The sequence below is a fragment of the Hesperophylax consimilis genome, chromosome 1 (assembly GCF_061612785.1).
Source record: "Hesperophylax consimilis isolate HC1 chromosome 1, BYU_Hcon_1.0, whole genome shotgun sequence".
Classification (NCBI taxonomy): domain Eukaryota; kingdom Metazoa; phylum Arthropoda; class Insecta; order Trichoptera; family Limnephilidae; genus Hesperophylax; species Hesperophylax consimilis.
Window position 1 is genome coordinate 5,136,978 of NC_142836.1, and position 16,983 is coordinate 5,153,960.

The 16,983-nt window shown below is 36.7% G+C and overlaps 1 protein-coding gene across 3 annotated transcripts in view; it reads left to right on the forward strand.

Annotated features, from left to right (window-relative positions):
- The window catches only part of LOC149426167 (endoribonuclease rege-1-like), a 50,181-nt gene that overhangs the window by 28,980 nt on the left and 4,218 nt on the right, over positions 1 to 16,983 (forward strand). Inside the window, exons 1-2 of one of the 3 annotated variants that reach the window (XM_089639911.1) lie at positions 13,998 to 14,482; positions 16,314 to 16,858. In XM_089639911.1, coding sequence (XP_089496037.1) covers positions 14,459 to 14,482; positions 16,314 to 16,858 — 569 coding nt within the window. In that variant the 5' untranslated portion in view covers positions 13,998 to 14,458. Of the gene's footprint in view, positions 1 to 13,997; positions 14,483 to 14,509; positions 15,184 to 16,313; positions 16,859 to 16,983 lie in introns of those variants that run through there. The other 2 variants (XM_089639844.1, XM_089639896.1) reach the window with 2 other exon arrangements.

Sequence of the window (16,983 nt, forward strand, 5' to 3'; positions counted from 1 at the left end):
ATTTGAAAATCTCCTACTACCACCACAGTAAGCTGAAAATGTTGCTTGTGTTGTGATGGAGGACTTAGCCAGCCGAGGAATTGAACACACTACGCCTGGGTGGGACCCAAACGCGATGTCAACTCGGCCACCGACCGGTCTTTATTTAGTTTGTACATACTAATTACTCGAATAGAAACGGGGGAAGCTAAATTTACATTTAATAAATAAGTATAGGTACTTTATGGGACAATCAGGATGAATCTACCATTAATTTGAACATTGATTAGGTACCTACTGTAAAATCTTATGACTTTAAGTCTAATGGGGCACGTCATCGACCAAATATATATATATCGATGGGGCAAGTAGATTTTAACGATATTTCTTTATCGGAGTGAAAAACTTAAAACATCGTAGTTATTATCCGCACCAAACATTTATAAATAGATTTCCGGGAAACATTTATACTTGACATTACTAATTTTTCTGAGTAAACTCTCATGAAATGCGTAAATCTATTTTTTTAACCAATGAGTAAGTACTGCGGTTGCAACTTTGCTGACGACATTGTTTTGAGGTTTTCATTGCCTAAAAATAATATACCTAAACCAGACTGAATTAAATGTTATTTAGTTCGGTTTGAAGATCGAAAACCGCCAATTTATATTCACACTAAATAGGGAGGATAAAATTCTCAAATCTATGTATTTTCAAATATACACGCGGTTCGAAAAGGTTAATCGGTAAGTATTGCGTGTTTTGTTATTATTTGAATATATGTATACTCGTGTCACAGCTCTTCTGACGTCAGTGAAATGTATGTAAATTTTGAACACTAATTAATACTATTTATAGCCACTTATACATAATATATTTGTACAGCGTCCTTGCGGTGATTTTTTCACAAAAAACGGCGCTATACAAATCATACAAATATTACGATTTAAACTATTGAAAAAAACACCAATAACTTAAAATGGTTCCATGATAACTCAACACAGTGACAATTCAACACAATTTTAAAAAGTGATAGAAAGTCATTAGAAACTATGAAATAAAATTTTAACCTAACCTAACCTAACCTACTTAACCCAGTTAATAAAGTTTTTGTTTCATCACTTTCCATGACAACTTTTTAAAGATGTGATGAATTATCATTGTGATGATTTATCCGGTAACCCTTTAAAATACATCTGCTAATTGGATTTCATGATATTTCATCAAAATGAAAATTCAACACACCTTTAAAAAGTATTTATGTATGTAATACATGCATATTATATTTATAGACAGTAGAGAAAAGTCGAACAACGTCGGGTACGCATCAGCTAGTACGTAATAAAGGACTAATGAGTATGTAATACATGCATATTATATTTATAAACAGTAGAAAAAAGTCGAACAACGTCGGGTACGCATCAGCTAGTACGTAATAAAGGACTAATGAATATGTAATACATGCATATTATATTTATAGACAGTAGAGAAAAGTCGAACAACGTCGGGTACGCATCAGCTAGTACGTAATAAAGGACTAATGAGTATGTAATACATGCATATTATATTTATAGACAGTAGAGAAAAGTCGAACAACGTCGGGTACGCATCAGCTAGTACGTAATAAAGGACTAATGAGTATGTAATACATGCATATTATATTTATAGACAGTAGAGAAAAGTCGAACAACGTCGGGTACGCATCAGCTAGTACGTAATAAAGGACTAATGAGTATGTAATACATGCATATTATATTTATAGACAGTAGAGAAAAGTCGAACAACGTCGGGTACGCATCAGCTAGTACGTAATAAAGGACTAATGAGTATGTAATACATGCATATTATATTTATAGACAGTAGAGAAAAGTCGAACAACGTCGGGTACGCATCAGCTAGTACGTAATAAAGGACTAATGAGTATGTAATACATGCATATTATATTTATAGACAGTAGAGAAAAGTCGAACAACGTCGGGTACGCATCAGCTAGTACGTAATAAAGGACTAATGAGTATGTAATACATGCATATTATATTTATAGACAGTAGAGAAAAGTCGAACAACGTCGGGTACGCATCAGCTAGTACGTAATAAAGGACTAATGAGTATGTAATACATGCATATTATATTTATAGACAGTAGAGAAAAGTCGAACAACGTCGGGTACGCATCAGCTAGTACGTAATAAAGGACTAATGAGTATGTAATACATGCATATTATATTTATAGACAGTAGAGAAAAGTCGAACAACGTCGGGTACGCATCAGCTAGTACGTAATAAAGGACTAATGAGTATGTAATACATGCATATTATATTTATAGACAGTAGAAAAAAAAACATTACAGCAGTTAATATACAAAATAAATCTCGGTCTATTCCATTCCGGATTTGGCAAAGTTGGCAGAGTCCCAACTGCTCCCAACCTTCTGGAGTCAGAGAGAAAATGGCATTCACTAATGGGGGCATGTTTTGAGGCTGAAGTTATGGGGAAGAGGAAGGTGGGGAAGTACCTGGCTATTCAGATCTGGTTACCGAATTCGGCTAAAGCCATTTCAAGCAAAGTTTAAATTCTAAATGGTGATCTTTGACCAGGGCGATACTGAGAGCCTCTTCCACTCTGGAACGTGCCACAAATACACCATATACTATTTTAAACCAGCTAAAGTCAACCCGGCGTTGCTGGGGGTTATCCTTAAGAGATAAACATATACTATCGCGGACTTTTCTGTAGGCCTTTTTAAGAAATACAATTCCGTGGTACATTATTTTGATGTATCTCATAAGGTTTAGCCAGCGTTCGCAATGTAAGCGCCCGAAAATATTTTTTTCACTACTTGATTACAAAACATCGCGACTTTTCTCAACTTTCTATAAATAAAATATACATGTATATTATACATATAAACCTTCCGGAAAAAATCTCTCTATGATAGTGAAAACCCTATTAAAATCCGTTGCATTGGTTAGGAGAACTAAGCGTTCAAACAGACAAACTCGGATAGCGACTTTATTTTATACTATCTAGAGATGATTAAATTGTGAAATAATGACACAAATGAATAAAATAAAATATTCTTGCGGACGCCGGGATTTCATCCCGTGACTTCCGGATTGCTAGTAGAGAGCCTTACCCACTGAGGCGTCATTAAAAAAATACATCTTTTAATAAAAATAGATAAATTATAGTTAAAAAAAACTTGGTTTGATTTTTATTTTATTTATTGGGCACTGCATTCATTAACTTCCATTTAAAAATGTGCTATAATATCACTAATATATTATGTTATCAGTACCCTCAGTATTAAACTTCAGAAAACAGATTATATTGCCGGATTCTTCGTGTAATGATGAATATTTCCCTACCTGGAAATGTTAAACTTCATACATCAGATTATATTGCCTAGTTCTTCGTGGAACGTGAATATCTCCGATTCCATGAATCGGCGATCCATTTGTGGGCAAGTCGTGTAAAAGAACTTTCTAAAAAATTATATTATCTTCTGGCGTAACAGTTGAACGTTCCCCAACTGCAGATGGAGATGATGGCCGGCTTCTCGCGTCTCGCGTTCTCTCATTGAGAATTAAGAAGTTTACTAGTTTGTCACGTTTTTTTGCGTGCAGCTTGTAAGTAAACCGGTAGTGCCTCCACACGTAAGTACTAAGTATACACACACAGTGGTAAATCATCCTGTTGATAACGCTTTTGGAGCTAAAAATAAATCATTATTAAACGGATGATCTCCTCGTGCTGTTTTCTCTTTACGATATTTATTTATAAACCTAAATTTACTACTGGCTTAACATTCTGCCTATTGATATTTGTATCATGTTTTTTGCATATTATGATTCGGTCATATATTATTATTTTTATTACATAGATACCACGTGATGTCATTTTATTACCTGTGAGAAAGCATAAATTTCCCTGGAATTCCCTAGATTTGACTACTACCATAATTTAAACTGTGGATACCTTTATCTGTGTATTTTCGAATTACTCTCCCGGGCCACAAATAATAAAAAAATAGAAAAATCTCTCGTTTAATACTGGTTTTTTATATCGTTTTATCATGATATCTAATACTATTCTTAGATATAATTAATAAAAAAATATATATTACCAGTATTCTCGGAAATGGTTCATTGGCTTCGCTTATCAGTTTATACTACATGTACCAAAATCGCATTACCGCTTTGGCCAACTACCACATCATTTTCGTGGTGTTAATTTTGTGGCTTGCTTCTAATTATACTCATATTTAGAATTTGGAAGATAACCCAATTTTGAGGCGGGATTGCAAACAAAGTTATATCGAAAATCTGGTCCTTTCAGAAATAAGCGCAAAATTAGTATTGTAAAAAAATGCCTTGTACCTATGGTAATTCTCTTTTTAAAGTTTCTTTATTCATTGAATTGTTTGTTACATGCATTGAGGATTTTTCGACCGCCATGCTAGGCACATGCCCGTGCAGGGTGGCCACAGACCTGGAAAACCGGGAAAACCGGGAATTATCAGGGAATTTTACCGAACCGGGAATTATCAGGGAAATGTCAGGGAATTTTAAAATATTCTTAAAATATCAGGGAATTCCAACAATAAAACGAAATTCGTTATTTACGATTTGTGAAGTCCCAAAGTTGTGTTTTATTACTTTTACTTGCGGCCTGTGTAACAAAAGATATGCCTACAAAGACAAACTAAATAAGTAGGTATTTTTTATTATTATTTTCGTAAATAGCCCTTGCAACACAATCATGTCGTAAACCACCCGCCTTGATTTTTACCCTATTATGTAGGTGCGAAATCTGTAAAGAAAAAGCTAGCAAAGTTACAACAAAGTGTCAAAAGGGTCGGACACCCAGTACGGTCGTAATAAAATTTAAAGATCATCATTATCAACATTTTTACAAAGTATCAATACAGTAGAACCTTGTTAATTCGAAATCCACGGGACATCAAAAATCAAATTTCGAATTAAGGAATTCCCACGTAATTCGAATTTTTATGAAAAAAAAAATAGGCCGAAAATCGATTTTCTCGGCCGCCTCTTCAAATCCGGGTGGTATTTTAGTTGTAAATTCGTATTAATACCAATTATTTCTTTATTTTCGCGGCCGATTACCGTAGCGGCGGGCCCTTTAAATTCAGATATTCGCAATAAATTCGTAAAAATGCTATATATTTACGCGTAAATCGAGATTTCGCTGCCGATTTCGGTCGCGGCCTACCCTTTAAATTGAGATATTCGTAAAAATACGATATATTTCCGCGTAAATCGAGATTTCGCGGTAATTTTCCGTCGTAGCCGGCACATTATTTCAAATATCTGAATTTAAATTCGTAAAAATACGATATATTTCCGCGTTAAACGAGAATTCGCGGCCGTATTCCGTCGCGGCCAGCTCTTAAAATTCAGATTCGAAAAAAATTCGCAAAAATACGATATATTTCCGTGTAAATCGAGAATGCGCGGCCGATTTCGGTCGCGGCCTACCCTTTAAATTGAGATATTCGTAAAAATACGATATATTTCCGCGTAAATCGAGATTTCGCGGTAATTTTCCGTCGCAGCCGGCACATTATTTCAAATATCTGAATTTAAATTCGTAAAAATACGATATATTTCCGCGTTAAACGAGAATTCGCGGCCGTATTCCGTCGCGGCCAGCTCTTAAAATTCAGATTCGAAAAAAATTCTCAAAAATACGATATATTTCCGTGTAAATCAAGAATGCGCGGCCGATTTCCGTCGCGGCCGACCCTTTAAATTAAGATATTTCATGTAAATTCGTAAAAATATGAAATATTTCCGCGTAAATCGAATTTTATCGGCAGTTTTTCGTCGCGGCCGGCCTTTTAAGTTCAGATATTTGAAGTAAATTCGTAAAAATATGTCATATTTCGGCGTGAATCGAAATTTTTCGGCCAACTTTCCGTCACGCCGTATTTTTTAACTCGGATATTCGAAGTAAAGTTGGTAAAAATACGATATATTTCCGCGTAAATTGAAATTTCGCGTCCGATTTCCGTCGCGGCGGGCCCTTAAAATTTCAGATATTCGAAATAAATTCGTAAAAATACGAACTATTTACGCGTAAATCGAGATTTCGAGGCCGATTTCGTCGCAGCGGGCCATTTAAATTCAAATATTCGAAATAAATTCGTAAATATACGATACATTTACGCGTAAATCGAAATTTCGCGGCCGAGTTTCGTCGCGGCCGACCCTTTAAATACTATATTTGGTGTAAACTCGTAAAACTACGACATATATCCGCGTAAAACGTATTTTCTCCGCCCTTCAAACTCGGATATTCGAAATAAATTTGAAAAAATACAACATTCCAGTGTAAATCGATTCAGATTTACACAATAATAATACTAATTAGGATGATGTATAACCACGTAAAAATACATTTTTCGGCGTTTTACCGCCACGGCTGACTTTTAGATTCAGATTTACGAAATATTATGATTTATTTTCGCAAAAATCAAATTTTTTCGAATTTCACGAACAAATTTTCGTGCGCGGAGAAAAATAAATTTCGAATTACGAATTAACGAATTTCGAATTAAAAAAAAATTTGTATGAAAAATTTTTTTGGCGAAAATTTCGAATTACGCGTTTTTTCGAATTATCGGGGTTCTACTGTACTTACTTTTGTTTATTTGTCTATTTTTGTCTGGTCTTTTCATTTGTACACAAATTGTCTTCAGGCGAAATATCATAAATGCGGAATATACACAAAAGAAAATTGGTAAAAAAATATCTTTTTTGGGAAGAATTCGCCAAAAACTGTCGAAAAAACTGCAATCACCATTTATAACTCCATTATTGCTCCACATTTTAATTACCACTTAACTATCCTTTTCCTGTGTAACGACCGAGAGCAAAATAAATTTCAAATTCTCCAAAATAGGGCAATGAGAATAATACTCAGACGAAATAGGTATTCAAAAGTAAATAAAATGTTAAACGAACTAAATTGGCTAACGGTGAAACAGATGTTGACCTTGAACACGATGATATTTTTACACAAAATTGTAAACAACCTGCTACCCAAATATTTTTCGAATAAAATTGTATACAACAAGGACATACACAAACATAAAACTAGGACGTACAATCAAATTAGACTACCAAAGAAGGACAAAGCGAATACCCAGAATAGTATATTATATAAAGGGATGAAATACTATAACGCGCTGCCGGAAAACCTTAAGTCTGCCCCAATTGAAAAGTTCAAGATGTTGTGTAGGAGCCACATCTAACAAGAAAAAAAACATAGTATATTTGTATGTAATAATTAATTAGTCATTTGTAAACTTAAATGTACAAATTACTAAAATAAAAACAATAAATAAAAAAAAAATAAAAAAAAAAATTGTAATAAGTGTATTTTGTTTTGAATAGATCATTGTGGTGCAAAGAAATAATAAATGCTTTAGATGACGGAATTCCTTTTATTTATGTATCTGTTCTAATTTTCTGGCGTAGATGAAAATCGTGTTTCAAAAATAAAATTTTGAACGATATGTCCTTTATACCAAATAAAACATATCAGGGAAAAATATAGAAACTGCCCTGGAAAACCTGGAATTATCAGGGAATTTTGAAATCCGTTTTTTGTGGCCACCCTGCCGTGTTATGGTGGCCGATTTTCTATACATGCTATATTATTATTTTCTAATGCTATATTCTCTACTTATGTGTGATATTTCCATTCCTATAATAAAATTGACCCTCTTTCTTAAAATATGCAATTTATTCAAAATTATTTTCAATATTATCTTCATATCTTTCTATTGGGTAAATAAGCTTTTTGCTTTTCTGTTTGTCGTGAGATTTATCTTTTTTCCCTACAATTATTTTATTTACCAGGACATCCTATCATTGGCACAATAACAAGCTCAAAAAAATCAAAACTTTTATTTTTTAACTTTCACTTCTGCAAAAAAATTTACCAGTTGCAGAAAGACAATCGACTTTCAAGATTTATACTTCTCGGCATCGCTTCTTGGCCAACGAAATACTTGGTGAACAGCAGCAGCAGCTCTCCAATGAGCTGGTCGAACATGAACTTTTGAAAATATTAAGTTAGGTTTTTGTAGTTAGGGACCATCATATCAACATTCATATTTGCTTCGATCTCCGCATGTGCTCCGCCATACTAGAGCTACTACACCATACAGAGGCGTGCATTACATATAGGCACGTAAGCACTGCCTACTGGTACCATACCTTACTCACATAGTAAATAAATAATATTCAAATTACTTCAGGAAATCAATTTACACTTTCAAAAATACGCGTGAAGTTCCATTTACTAAAATGACCCAAATTATTTATTCAAATGTTGACGGTATTCTATTAAAAAATGTTGATGTGTGCGCATGCGCATTCAAGAGAAGACTCGCTTGCGTTAGTGTCGAAAAAGGTCGTGCCTTTCGGTACTAATCAGAAATTAATCTAGGTGCTATATGTATAGTGCCATCTGTTGGTACCTCTGATAAATAATTCAATTTTAGTAACGAAATAAAAATATAAAACTTTTTTTCTTGGCCTTCATGGACTTCGGTAGAAAAAAGGATTTTTTAGATTTTTAAGGTAATTTCACTGTTTTTATCTCGTAGAAAAAAAAATACGATAAAAATTGATATTGACATTGCGATGCCATTTTCGATTTTCCGCCAAATGTTGTTGTTTGTGAACAAAGCGGCGCTGACGTCACGCCGGGCAACGTTGGTGATAGAAGTCTTACCAGCCAGTGGCGTTTTTATGTCACAATAAAGTTGTAGCCAGATGGAACCATTTCTGAATGTGCGGTTTTAGATCGTTTTTTAAATCAATAATTATGAATCAAAATATTAAAATGACACATTTGTTGTGGAATGATCAGAATCCGAAAAATAAACTTTAAATTTTCCACACATTTTTATTGTTATTCATAGTTAATAAAATAAAATAAAATAAGCCATAAGTGAAGCAGCTAACCAACAACACGGCTAAAGCCTGCAGCTTAGCCATTCTAAGTGAAAACTTGCCAGTTCTGTAGATCGTAAGATGGTAAATTAATCAATACCCTGATTAAAAAGTCTGTGTACGCCACTGTTACTACCGTGCATGCGCCTGTGGGGCTGCGGTGAGTGGTGAGGACTTTGGCGAGAAAACACCGCCATCGCCAGACGTAGAAGGAAAGCATGTTGAAGATCCGGTCCGCGCATATACATTCACGGGAACACAGAGAGGGGGTAAGTGGCCCAGTAGGCGGTGACGCTGGGACATCCTGTTCAAAACTTCACCATCACCTGACGGGCACCTCGCAACAAAACCTTACAATCTCACAATCATTTCAAATCGACAACCGCTTTATAATCTTCCCTTTCTAGCGTGTGGCAGATTTGCCTATCTCTCGCGCTACTTTACCTCGTCCGGATCGGTCTGACAGAGGCCTCGTCCGAAATCCGACCAACTAATTCCGTAAGAAGTGGATCGGCGTGTTATCAATCCACGTTAAGTACTATACAATATCATTATTATGTACGTATATAAATATAAACAGTAATCTTCTTGCTTTGGCAGACGTTTTTTTGCGCAGTCTGTAAATGTTTTCATAAATTTAAATCTCGATCCACAAAAAAGCGTTTGGTGTTATGTATGTACGCGCCAGTTAGAGAGGCCTAGTTTATGTGTGTACAGGTAAATAATAAAAAAAACCTGCTAAAAACAAAAATCATGGAACCATATTCCACATGTTTATAACTTCATTCCGAGGACACGACAACATGCGTATTCCATAATTTTGCATTTAGCAGGGTTTTTACTATTTACCTGTATAAACACCTGATAAACTAGGCCTTCCTAACAGCTCCATGATAACTCATCAAAATCACAATTCGATACACCTTAAAAAAGTGACATAAAGTCATGTAGTGGCGAATCAAAAACTAGGTTAAATAGTTACCTACGTAATTTATTTATTTAGCTGAGTTTTTTCATCACTTTTTAAAGGTGTATTGAATTTTCATTTTGATGAGGTATCCGGTCACCGTGGAATAAACGTCAACAACATCAGATAGGCGACACATTACGCTATATGCTGAAATAGGCCAAGCCACGAAAATACTGGGGGTCCGGGGGGTTAATTGCACTAACTTCTGGAGGCGATTCTATATGATGGTAGAAGTAAAAAGGATAGGTTACTTTTTTCGAAATTCCAACTTTTTTTCCATAATAAAATCGTTAAAGTGGGGCAAATATTCTATCATTCAGAAAAAAATTAGTTACATCTAGTGTTGATAATATTATTAATGGCATTTGTTATTGATCGTCCATCAGTTACCTTGCTGACCAGCGGGAGGATTTACACGTTATAATTGTTTAGAAAAACAACCCATAAAAAACAATGTTTTTTTACGTAATAAATCTATTTTACAATCTCTTTTAAAACTTTTTTTTTGGTTTGACTGATGATTAAACCTTCCTTCCCAGGGACCGGTGTCAACCGCGCTACCGATCTTGTCAGGTGCCGATCGTGTAGGACCGACATTCATCCGTTTTCCGAACACGTGTGTGTTCGTCATTGACACCAAAAGTTGATAAACATTGTCATCGACAACGAGTCTATCTGTCGAGTTTCAGCTCAATCGGACCGTCGGGAAGTAGGTTAATTTCCGCTTCCAAGATTCTACTTCTTTCATACTGATGTCAATCAGGAAAACAAAATCGAAATTAAAATTGATATACAAGGTTTTCCAATAAGATGTGTCATTTTGAATAGCCCGCTATTTCGGTAGATGATACTTTTGAAGCTGTCATTTTTTGACATTTTATAAGTAGAAACTACGCCATTAATAAAAATGGAACAATACAGGCTTCAACAACGCATTGAAATTATTAAAATTCACTTGAGTGAATCAAATGCAAATCATCTTGAGTGATGAGGCCCATTTCCACCTCGGTGGCTTCGTCAACAAGCAAAATTGTCGCATCTGGGGCTCGGAAAACCCAAGAGTTATTGTTGAAAAGCCTCTCTATCCTCAACGTGTGACTGTTTGGTGCGGTTTATGGTCCGGCGGAGTCATTGGACCTTACTTTTTCGAAAATGAGGCTGGAGCAAAAGTTACGGTGAATGGATTGCGCTAACGAGAGATGATTAATGATTTATTTATGGCCGGAATTGGATGGTATTGATCTGGACAACGTTTACTTTCAACAAGACGGCGCTACGTGCCACACAAGCAACGAAACCATTGATCTTTTTCGATTGAATATCAAAATAACACCTATTATTGGAAAACCATGTATTTAAAAATAATAATAAGTATGTCACTAGATTTAATATGTAGCGAATGTAAAATTTAATATTTGCATTATAATTTCAAACGGTTTATGTGCTATATTGGCCTTACGGTTCAAATTCCTGGTAAATGATAAATTTTAATAAATGCGTACGTACCATTTTTTCTGATTTTTTTTGTTTTAATATTTACACTTCAATGCACTAATGAATTATTTTTAAATGATTTATTCTAATAACATTATCAATCTTCAATATATGTTTATTCTTTCCAGACAGTTTTTAATCAGTTGACTTATGACATAAATAATCAGCGATAGTAATTTATCTGAATAGTACACAATATACATCCTTGTGAGATAATAACTGGTTTACTTGTTATACCAATATATTATGCTCTTCCAAACGTCCTTAGATGCTAGCAGGTGGTAAGTATCGAGCCGTGTAAACTATTACCATAAACAATAATCAATTGATAAAATAAAACCTGAAATAGTATTCTCTACTCAAGGTGAAACATCTTATTCGGGTGATTCTAATTTCATTCCTAGTAGTGTTGCAACGATTACGATTAAAATCGCATCCTAATTACCGATTATCTGAACGATTATTATGTCTGATTTGTATTCTATTGTTTTTTTTACTATCCCCGGCGTTGCCCGGGCTTTACACAGTTTTTTCGAAATCAGAGATGTAGACAGCAATTTTACTCTTATTTTGAACGTCAAGTGTGCAAAATTTCACCAGAAGTATCAACATTCTGCTTTGAGTGGTGGCAAAAGGGGATGGGGTGATTTTTAGAAATATCATTTAGACAGTGACCTTCCTCTTGTTTTGAAGGTCAAGCGTGCAAAATTTATCAATCTCCGAATACAAGTAGATTTGTAAAAAAACAAACAAACGCCTCCCCCCGCCACGGACAATCGTCTTTATATAAATATGTTTATAGAATTCAGCGCAACAGAACAGTGTGTGGCTCGTGTGCATTGCTCTGTCCATTAACGAAAAATAATGCAATATAAGATTAACATAAAAAGAAAGAAATGGCAAATGTAGAATATTATGACGACATATAAAATAGTAATACGAAAATGGAAATTGCGTATTGTGTACATTTAGCATTTGTATTACTGTGGTCTGAGGGTAACTCTCCATTTATGATGTGGGGGCTAGCTGTGCCACTAGAGTACAGCCTGGACGAGAGTGCCGACACGCTCTGGCTACTCTGTGGGGCATCAAAGCAATGAACCTATGCACCCTTTCCTCTGCAGACATCTGCGAGTGATATGGGAGTCCGAACATTGCTCTGTACGCGTGATGATTATACATTATATCATTTTGATGAATATATTCTTATCGTGGTTGCGTCTCTTAGCGAAGGTCGACGAAGACCATTTTAAAAATATCACCGTTCTCTGGTGCTGCTGCACGAAAGAGAGTTGAAGCATTCTTCCGGGTCTAATTCCTCGACTTCCTCACCCACCAAAATTTTCATCTGCCGGTTGTACGTTTTGCCTCAACATTTCTTTCCGTAGTTGGATGAGCTTAGATAACTTATCATTTCTGAGAATGTGGCCTAGATATGCATTTCTTCCTCTTGATTGTAGCCAGAAGTTTTTCCGAAGAAGCTAACTGACATTGTAGACAGGGAATCCTTCATTCCAAATCCGACCGTTAGCAATTCGTAGAATTGTCTTTTCTACGAGTACATCTGTACAGTGTACATGCGCTGCGTCACATGAATACATTTAGGTATTCTCGAGTGAATTTAGAAGTTGTCACCAACCAAAAATTATCTTGAAACAGATGTGACTTTGGTGTAATGTATAATTAAACAAAGAACACTGTATTCTACTTCGTCTATTATAGTTTTATCGTAATTGAATGGTACCATTTTTTGTTATCGTTTTTCTGGGTAAAATGTGATTCAATAATCGTAATCGTAGCATCGCGTATGGTTGAGAATTGCGTGGAATCCAGTAATAGTCTAGGTCGGTTCCTTGTGCCGAAAATAATGAATGTAGGACATGTAGGTATACCACTTGTGAACATGGTGCTTGCTAGATTAATAACACCCAGTGATAATCACTCGCCATCATTATTAGGAGTCCATAAAATAATAATAATAATATAAATGATGGTCATTGCGACATCCGGGCCTGAAGGCAACGTCTAACTCTAGCGACTCTGGCCAACTCGATGTTTTGGTTTTCGTACGATATTCGTTGAACGATTCCTCTATCGCGATATCCTCTACCAAACGCTAGGCTGAACCAACCGCTCCAAGCAGGCTGACCTTGCTAGCATCGTAATAATTATTATTGTTCCCAGACTGGAAATTAGCTAATCTCAAAGAATATTCTCTCGGTTAGATCCTCTAACGTCTAACGGGCCTGTGAAAACTGCCATTTGGGGAACTGGTTGAGATGTTCGGAATAACACAAGTAGTATTATTAACATAAGTTTCTGATGTTGAACCGAAGGTCCGTCCAAAAGTCGTTATAATAATGTATGACAAAAGCCAGTCGCAGTCGCTGATCCGCGTTTATAGCGGACTGTTTGACGTCATGCAGGCGAGAGGCCAGTAATCTATTCTGTGGGTCACGACCTCAAAGGGGTCGGTGAATATATTTCTGTGTCGGATCGTGAAAAAATAGATTTGAACGTTGGACACCTCGAGGACAGAGCATAGGAGGAAATGTATGCACCGCATTACACGACAATCACGGTGATGCCTGATGATGTCCCGTATCGCGTGATAAAGGCTCGATTGATTGATTGTCACTCGGTATTTAGCTAATTAGCGCAGAGGCAGGATTCCTTCGCTCACGCCGTCAAGTGCCCATCGCCCATCCTTTCTTTGTGTCGACCGAGTCAGCTGGGAGATAAGGAGTCTGGACCCTGGCTGGCTGTCAGAGCACCTGGCAGGTGTGAGGTGTGCCGCTTGCCGCTCTGTGCGGAGTGCGGGCGCGGTGTGAGGAGCGGTGCGCGCGCGGACCCGGACCTAGTGCGGGGGGCGCGGGCCCGCGGCCCCTCTGCCCGACGCCTGCATACAGCTGTAGCTGTACAAGTACAGGTACAGCATACGCGCTCCGACCGTCCAGCAGAGATGGCAGCACAGCGCCAGTACGGCAGCAGCCAGTAACGCAGGCCCGCGAGCCGAACCGGACCTATGTTTGTCATTGGGAACAACCAGGTAAGGTCGGCACGTGAAATCAGTTTGACGTAAGGCGATTGACCTTTCGCACGGATGCATCGTACGATCCCTCCACAGTATCCTTATCATCGCGCCGATTGCGCCGCTCTGCGAACAATTGGAAACGAGAAGTTAGCGCGCGCGTTTCGAGCTCTACCTTCGATAATAATATTATTGTGTTCGACAGAACGACTAGTGCTGACGCGCCGTGTGGACTGTTTGTTGTAGAATACTATCGGTGGATGAACAGTGACCAGTGACCAGTGGCCAGTGAACATCTCGCGGATTGTGGTACAGAGTATAGAGTGAATAGTTCGCTGCGGAATACAAACGGCGAGCAAGTTTCGGGTGGGAAAACCCCCTCGTTCAACGCTGGAAGATTAGTGCAGAAGTTTTGGAAAGCGGACGGAAGTGTTTTTACGTCTGATTTCCCAACTCCGTCCTCAGTTTACGGTTCACACGTACCTGTGATAGACGAATATAATATATATTATATTGTGAGTGCCGTAATATTGTGCTTTGCGAATCTTGTGCACACACCTACTCCTACTCGTTGCGCCATAAGTTTTCTTTTCCACGTAACTCTCTCGTTGCGTTTAGTGACGTTTGTTCAGTGTGTGACGTTTAACTGGTTTTTACGCAAATTTCACGTCCATACAATGTCGTTCTTCTACGGTGCCGACGAATGGCAAAAAACTTGGGTAAATACTAAAAAAATATCTAAAAATACAACTGTTTATTTATTTTATTTTCGTTTAAACTGCAACATAACATTATTAGTGTTTTGTGCTTTTAAACTTACTTAGTTACTCTGAGAGTTGTGTATTGTGATCTACTAACAATGTAATAATAAAATGACATCTTCACATACGAGTCTTAGCTTATTACACGCCGTATAACCAAACATACGAATTGTATTGAATCATCCGTTTAATTATATTTTCCCAAACTTATTCTCGTAAAAATGGCTGATTCACCCTTTCTACAAAACGCCGACGTCGTATACTCCGCGAAATATCACATTAATAGTTCAATAACTGTTGGTAACTCAAAAGTGTTAAATGTTGACAGCAGCTGTTTTGAAGTTTAATAATTTACGCTCTCTAAACACGATAGAAGGTATTGTGGGATATTGAGAGTAAGCTGCACTCGACTTTCTATTAAAATTAAAATTTGTTGTAATATTATGAAAATCTTACACATTTTTACAGATTTTCTCCAAAATTGAGTTATTGTTAGTAACTTCTCCATAATATTTCATCTCAGTTTTCAACAGTTGATGTATGAATTTTTTTCAACGTTTCTATTCATATACAGATCAAATCATGTTTAAAATTTAAAAGAGGCTTTCTCCAGTTTTTTCAATCAAAAGAAAACCGTGGATTGACCCGGATTCTGATAAGATTCTAGTGTGACAAATTATTTTGAGTAGAATTTTATTTTTCCGTATTTGACTTTATTACTGTATCTGTGTCAGGTCTGCTAGTCTGCTACCGGTATCGCATGTACATTGTATATTTTATTTTTAATGGAATTTGATGGCATTAAATTTTACGTTTTTGGATGTGCTAATTGTAATGTAATGTACTAATTGCCCATTTGGTAATCTACTTATTTTCTGAGTTTTTGAGATTAACCTAAAATTGGGTATTTCTTTTTTCTTAGAACTAGTAAAAGATAATACTTCGTAAATATATTAAATGTTACTTTACAATAATTATTTATTAACAGTTTTGCAGATCGCTTTATGTGGGGCACGTCAATATAATGAAATCCAACCTGTGTGTTTTAGTCATTTTATAAATTAGAATATATTTTTGTCTTGTTGCAGAGTAATGTTGACCCATTGGGCGAATCTACCCGTGAGAAAGCAAGTGGTGAAATGGCCCTGGAGACGAATGAGGACTCGAGCTACGATTCAGACTTTGAAACAGACGACACTGCCGACATCTCCCACACGGCCAGCACCGGCCACACTCACCAGAATATCTCCAGAAACTCTTCCGCAGGACTTTCCTCCACGCACCATGATGTCTCCAGAACTGTCAGCGATACACTAGGTGCAGAATTTGCAGAATACATAAACACAGATAATCAATGCAACACAGACGAAGCTCAGAATAAGAAACTCCCAGGTTATGCGACCAGAGTAGAATTCGCCGTGAAACTCGGCTACACAGAGAAACTTGTTCAGTCTGCGTTACAGAAGCTTGGACCCAGTCCCAGTAATAATGAACTGCTAGCTGAACTTATTAAACTGGGGGCTCAAACTTCTAGAGTTCCCGAGACGTCTGTTAACTGCTGTAACGATACCACTACTCACACCACGTCACACCTGAGGCCGATTGTCATCGATGGAAGCAACGTGGCTATGAGGTAATACAACAGTGAATACTATTGAGTGCTCCTATAGCGTGCCGCCTAATGGGACATTTACACTATGGGTCTTACATTGCAGTACCGTTCGCAGTACTTCCTCACGCTATAAGATTTATTTCCCT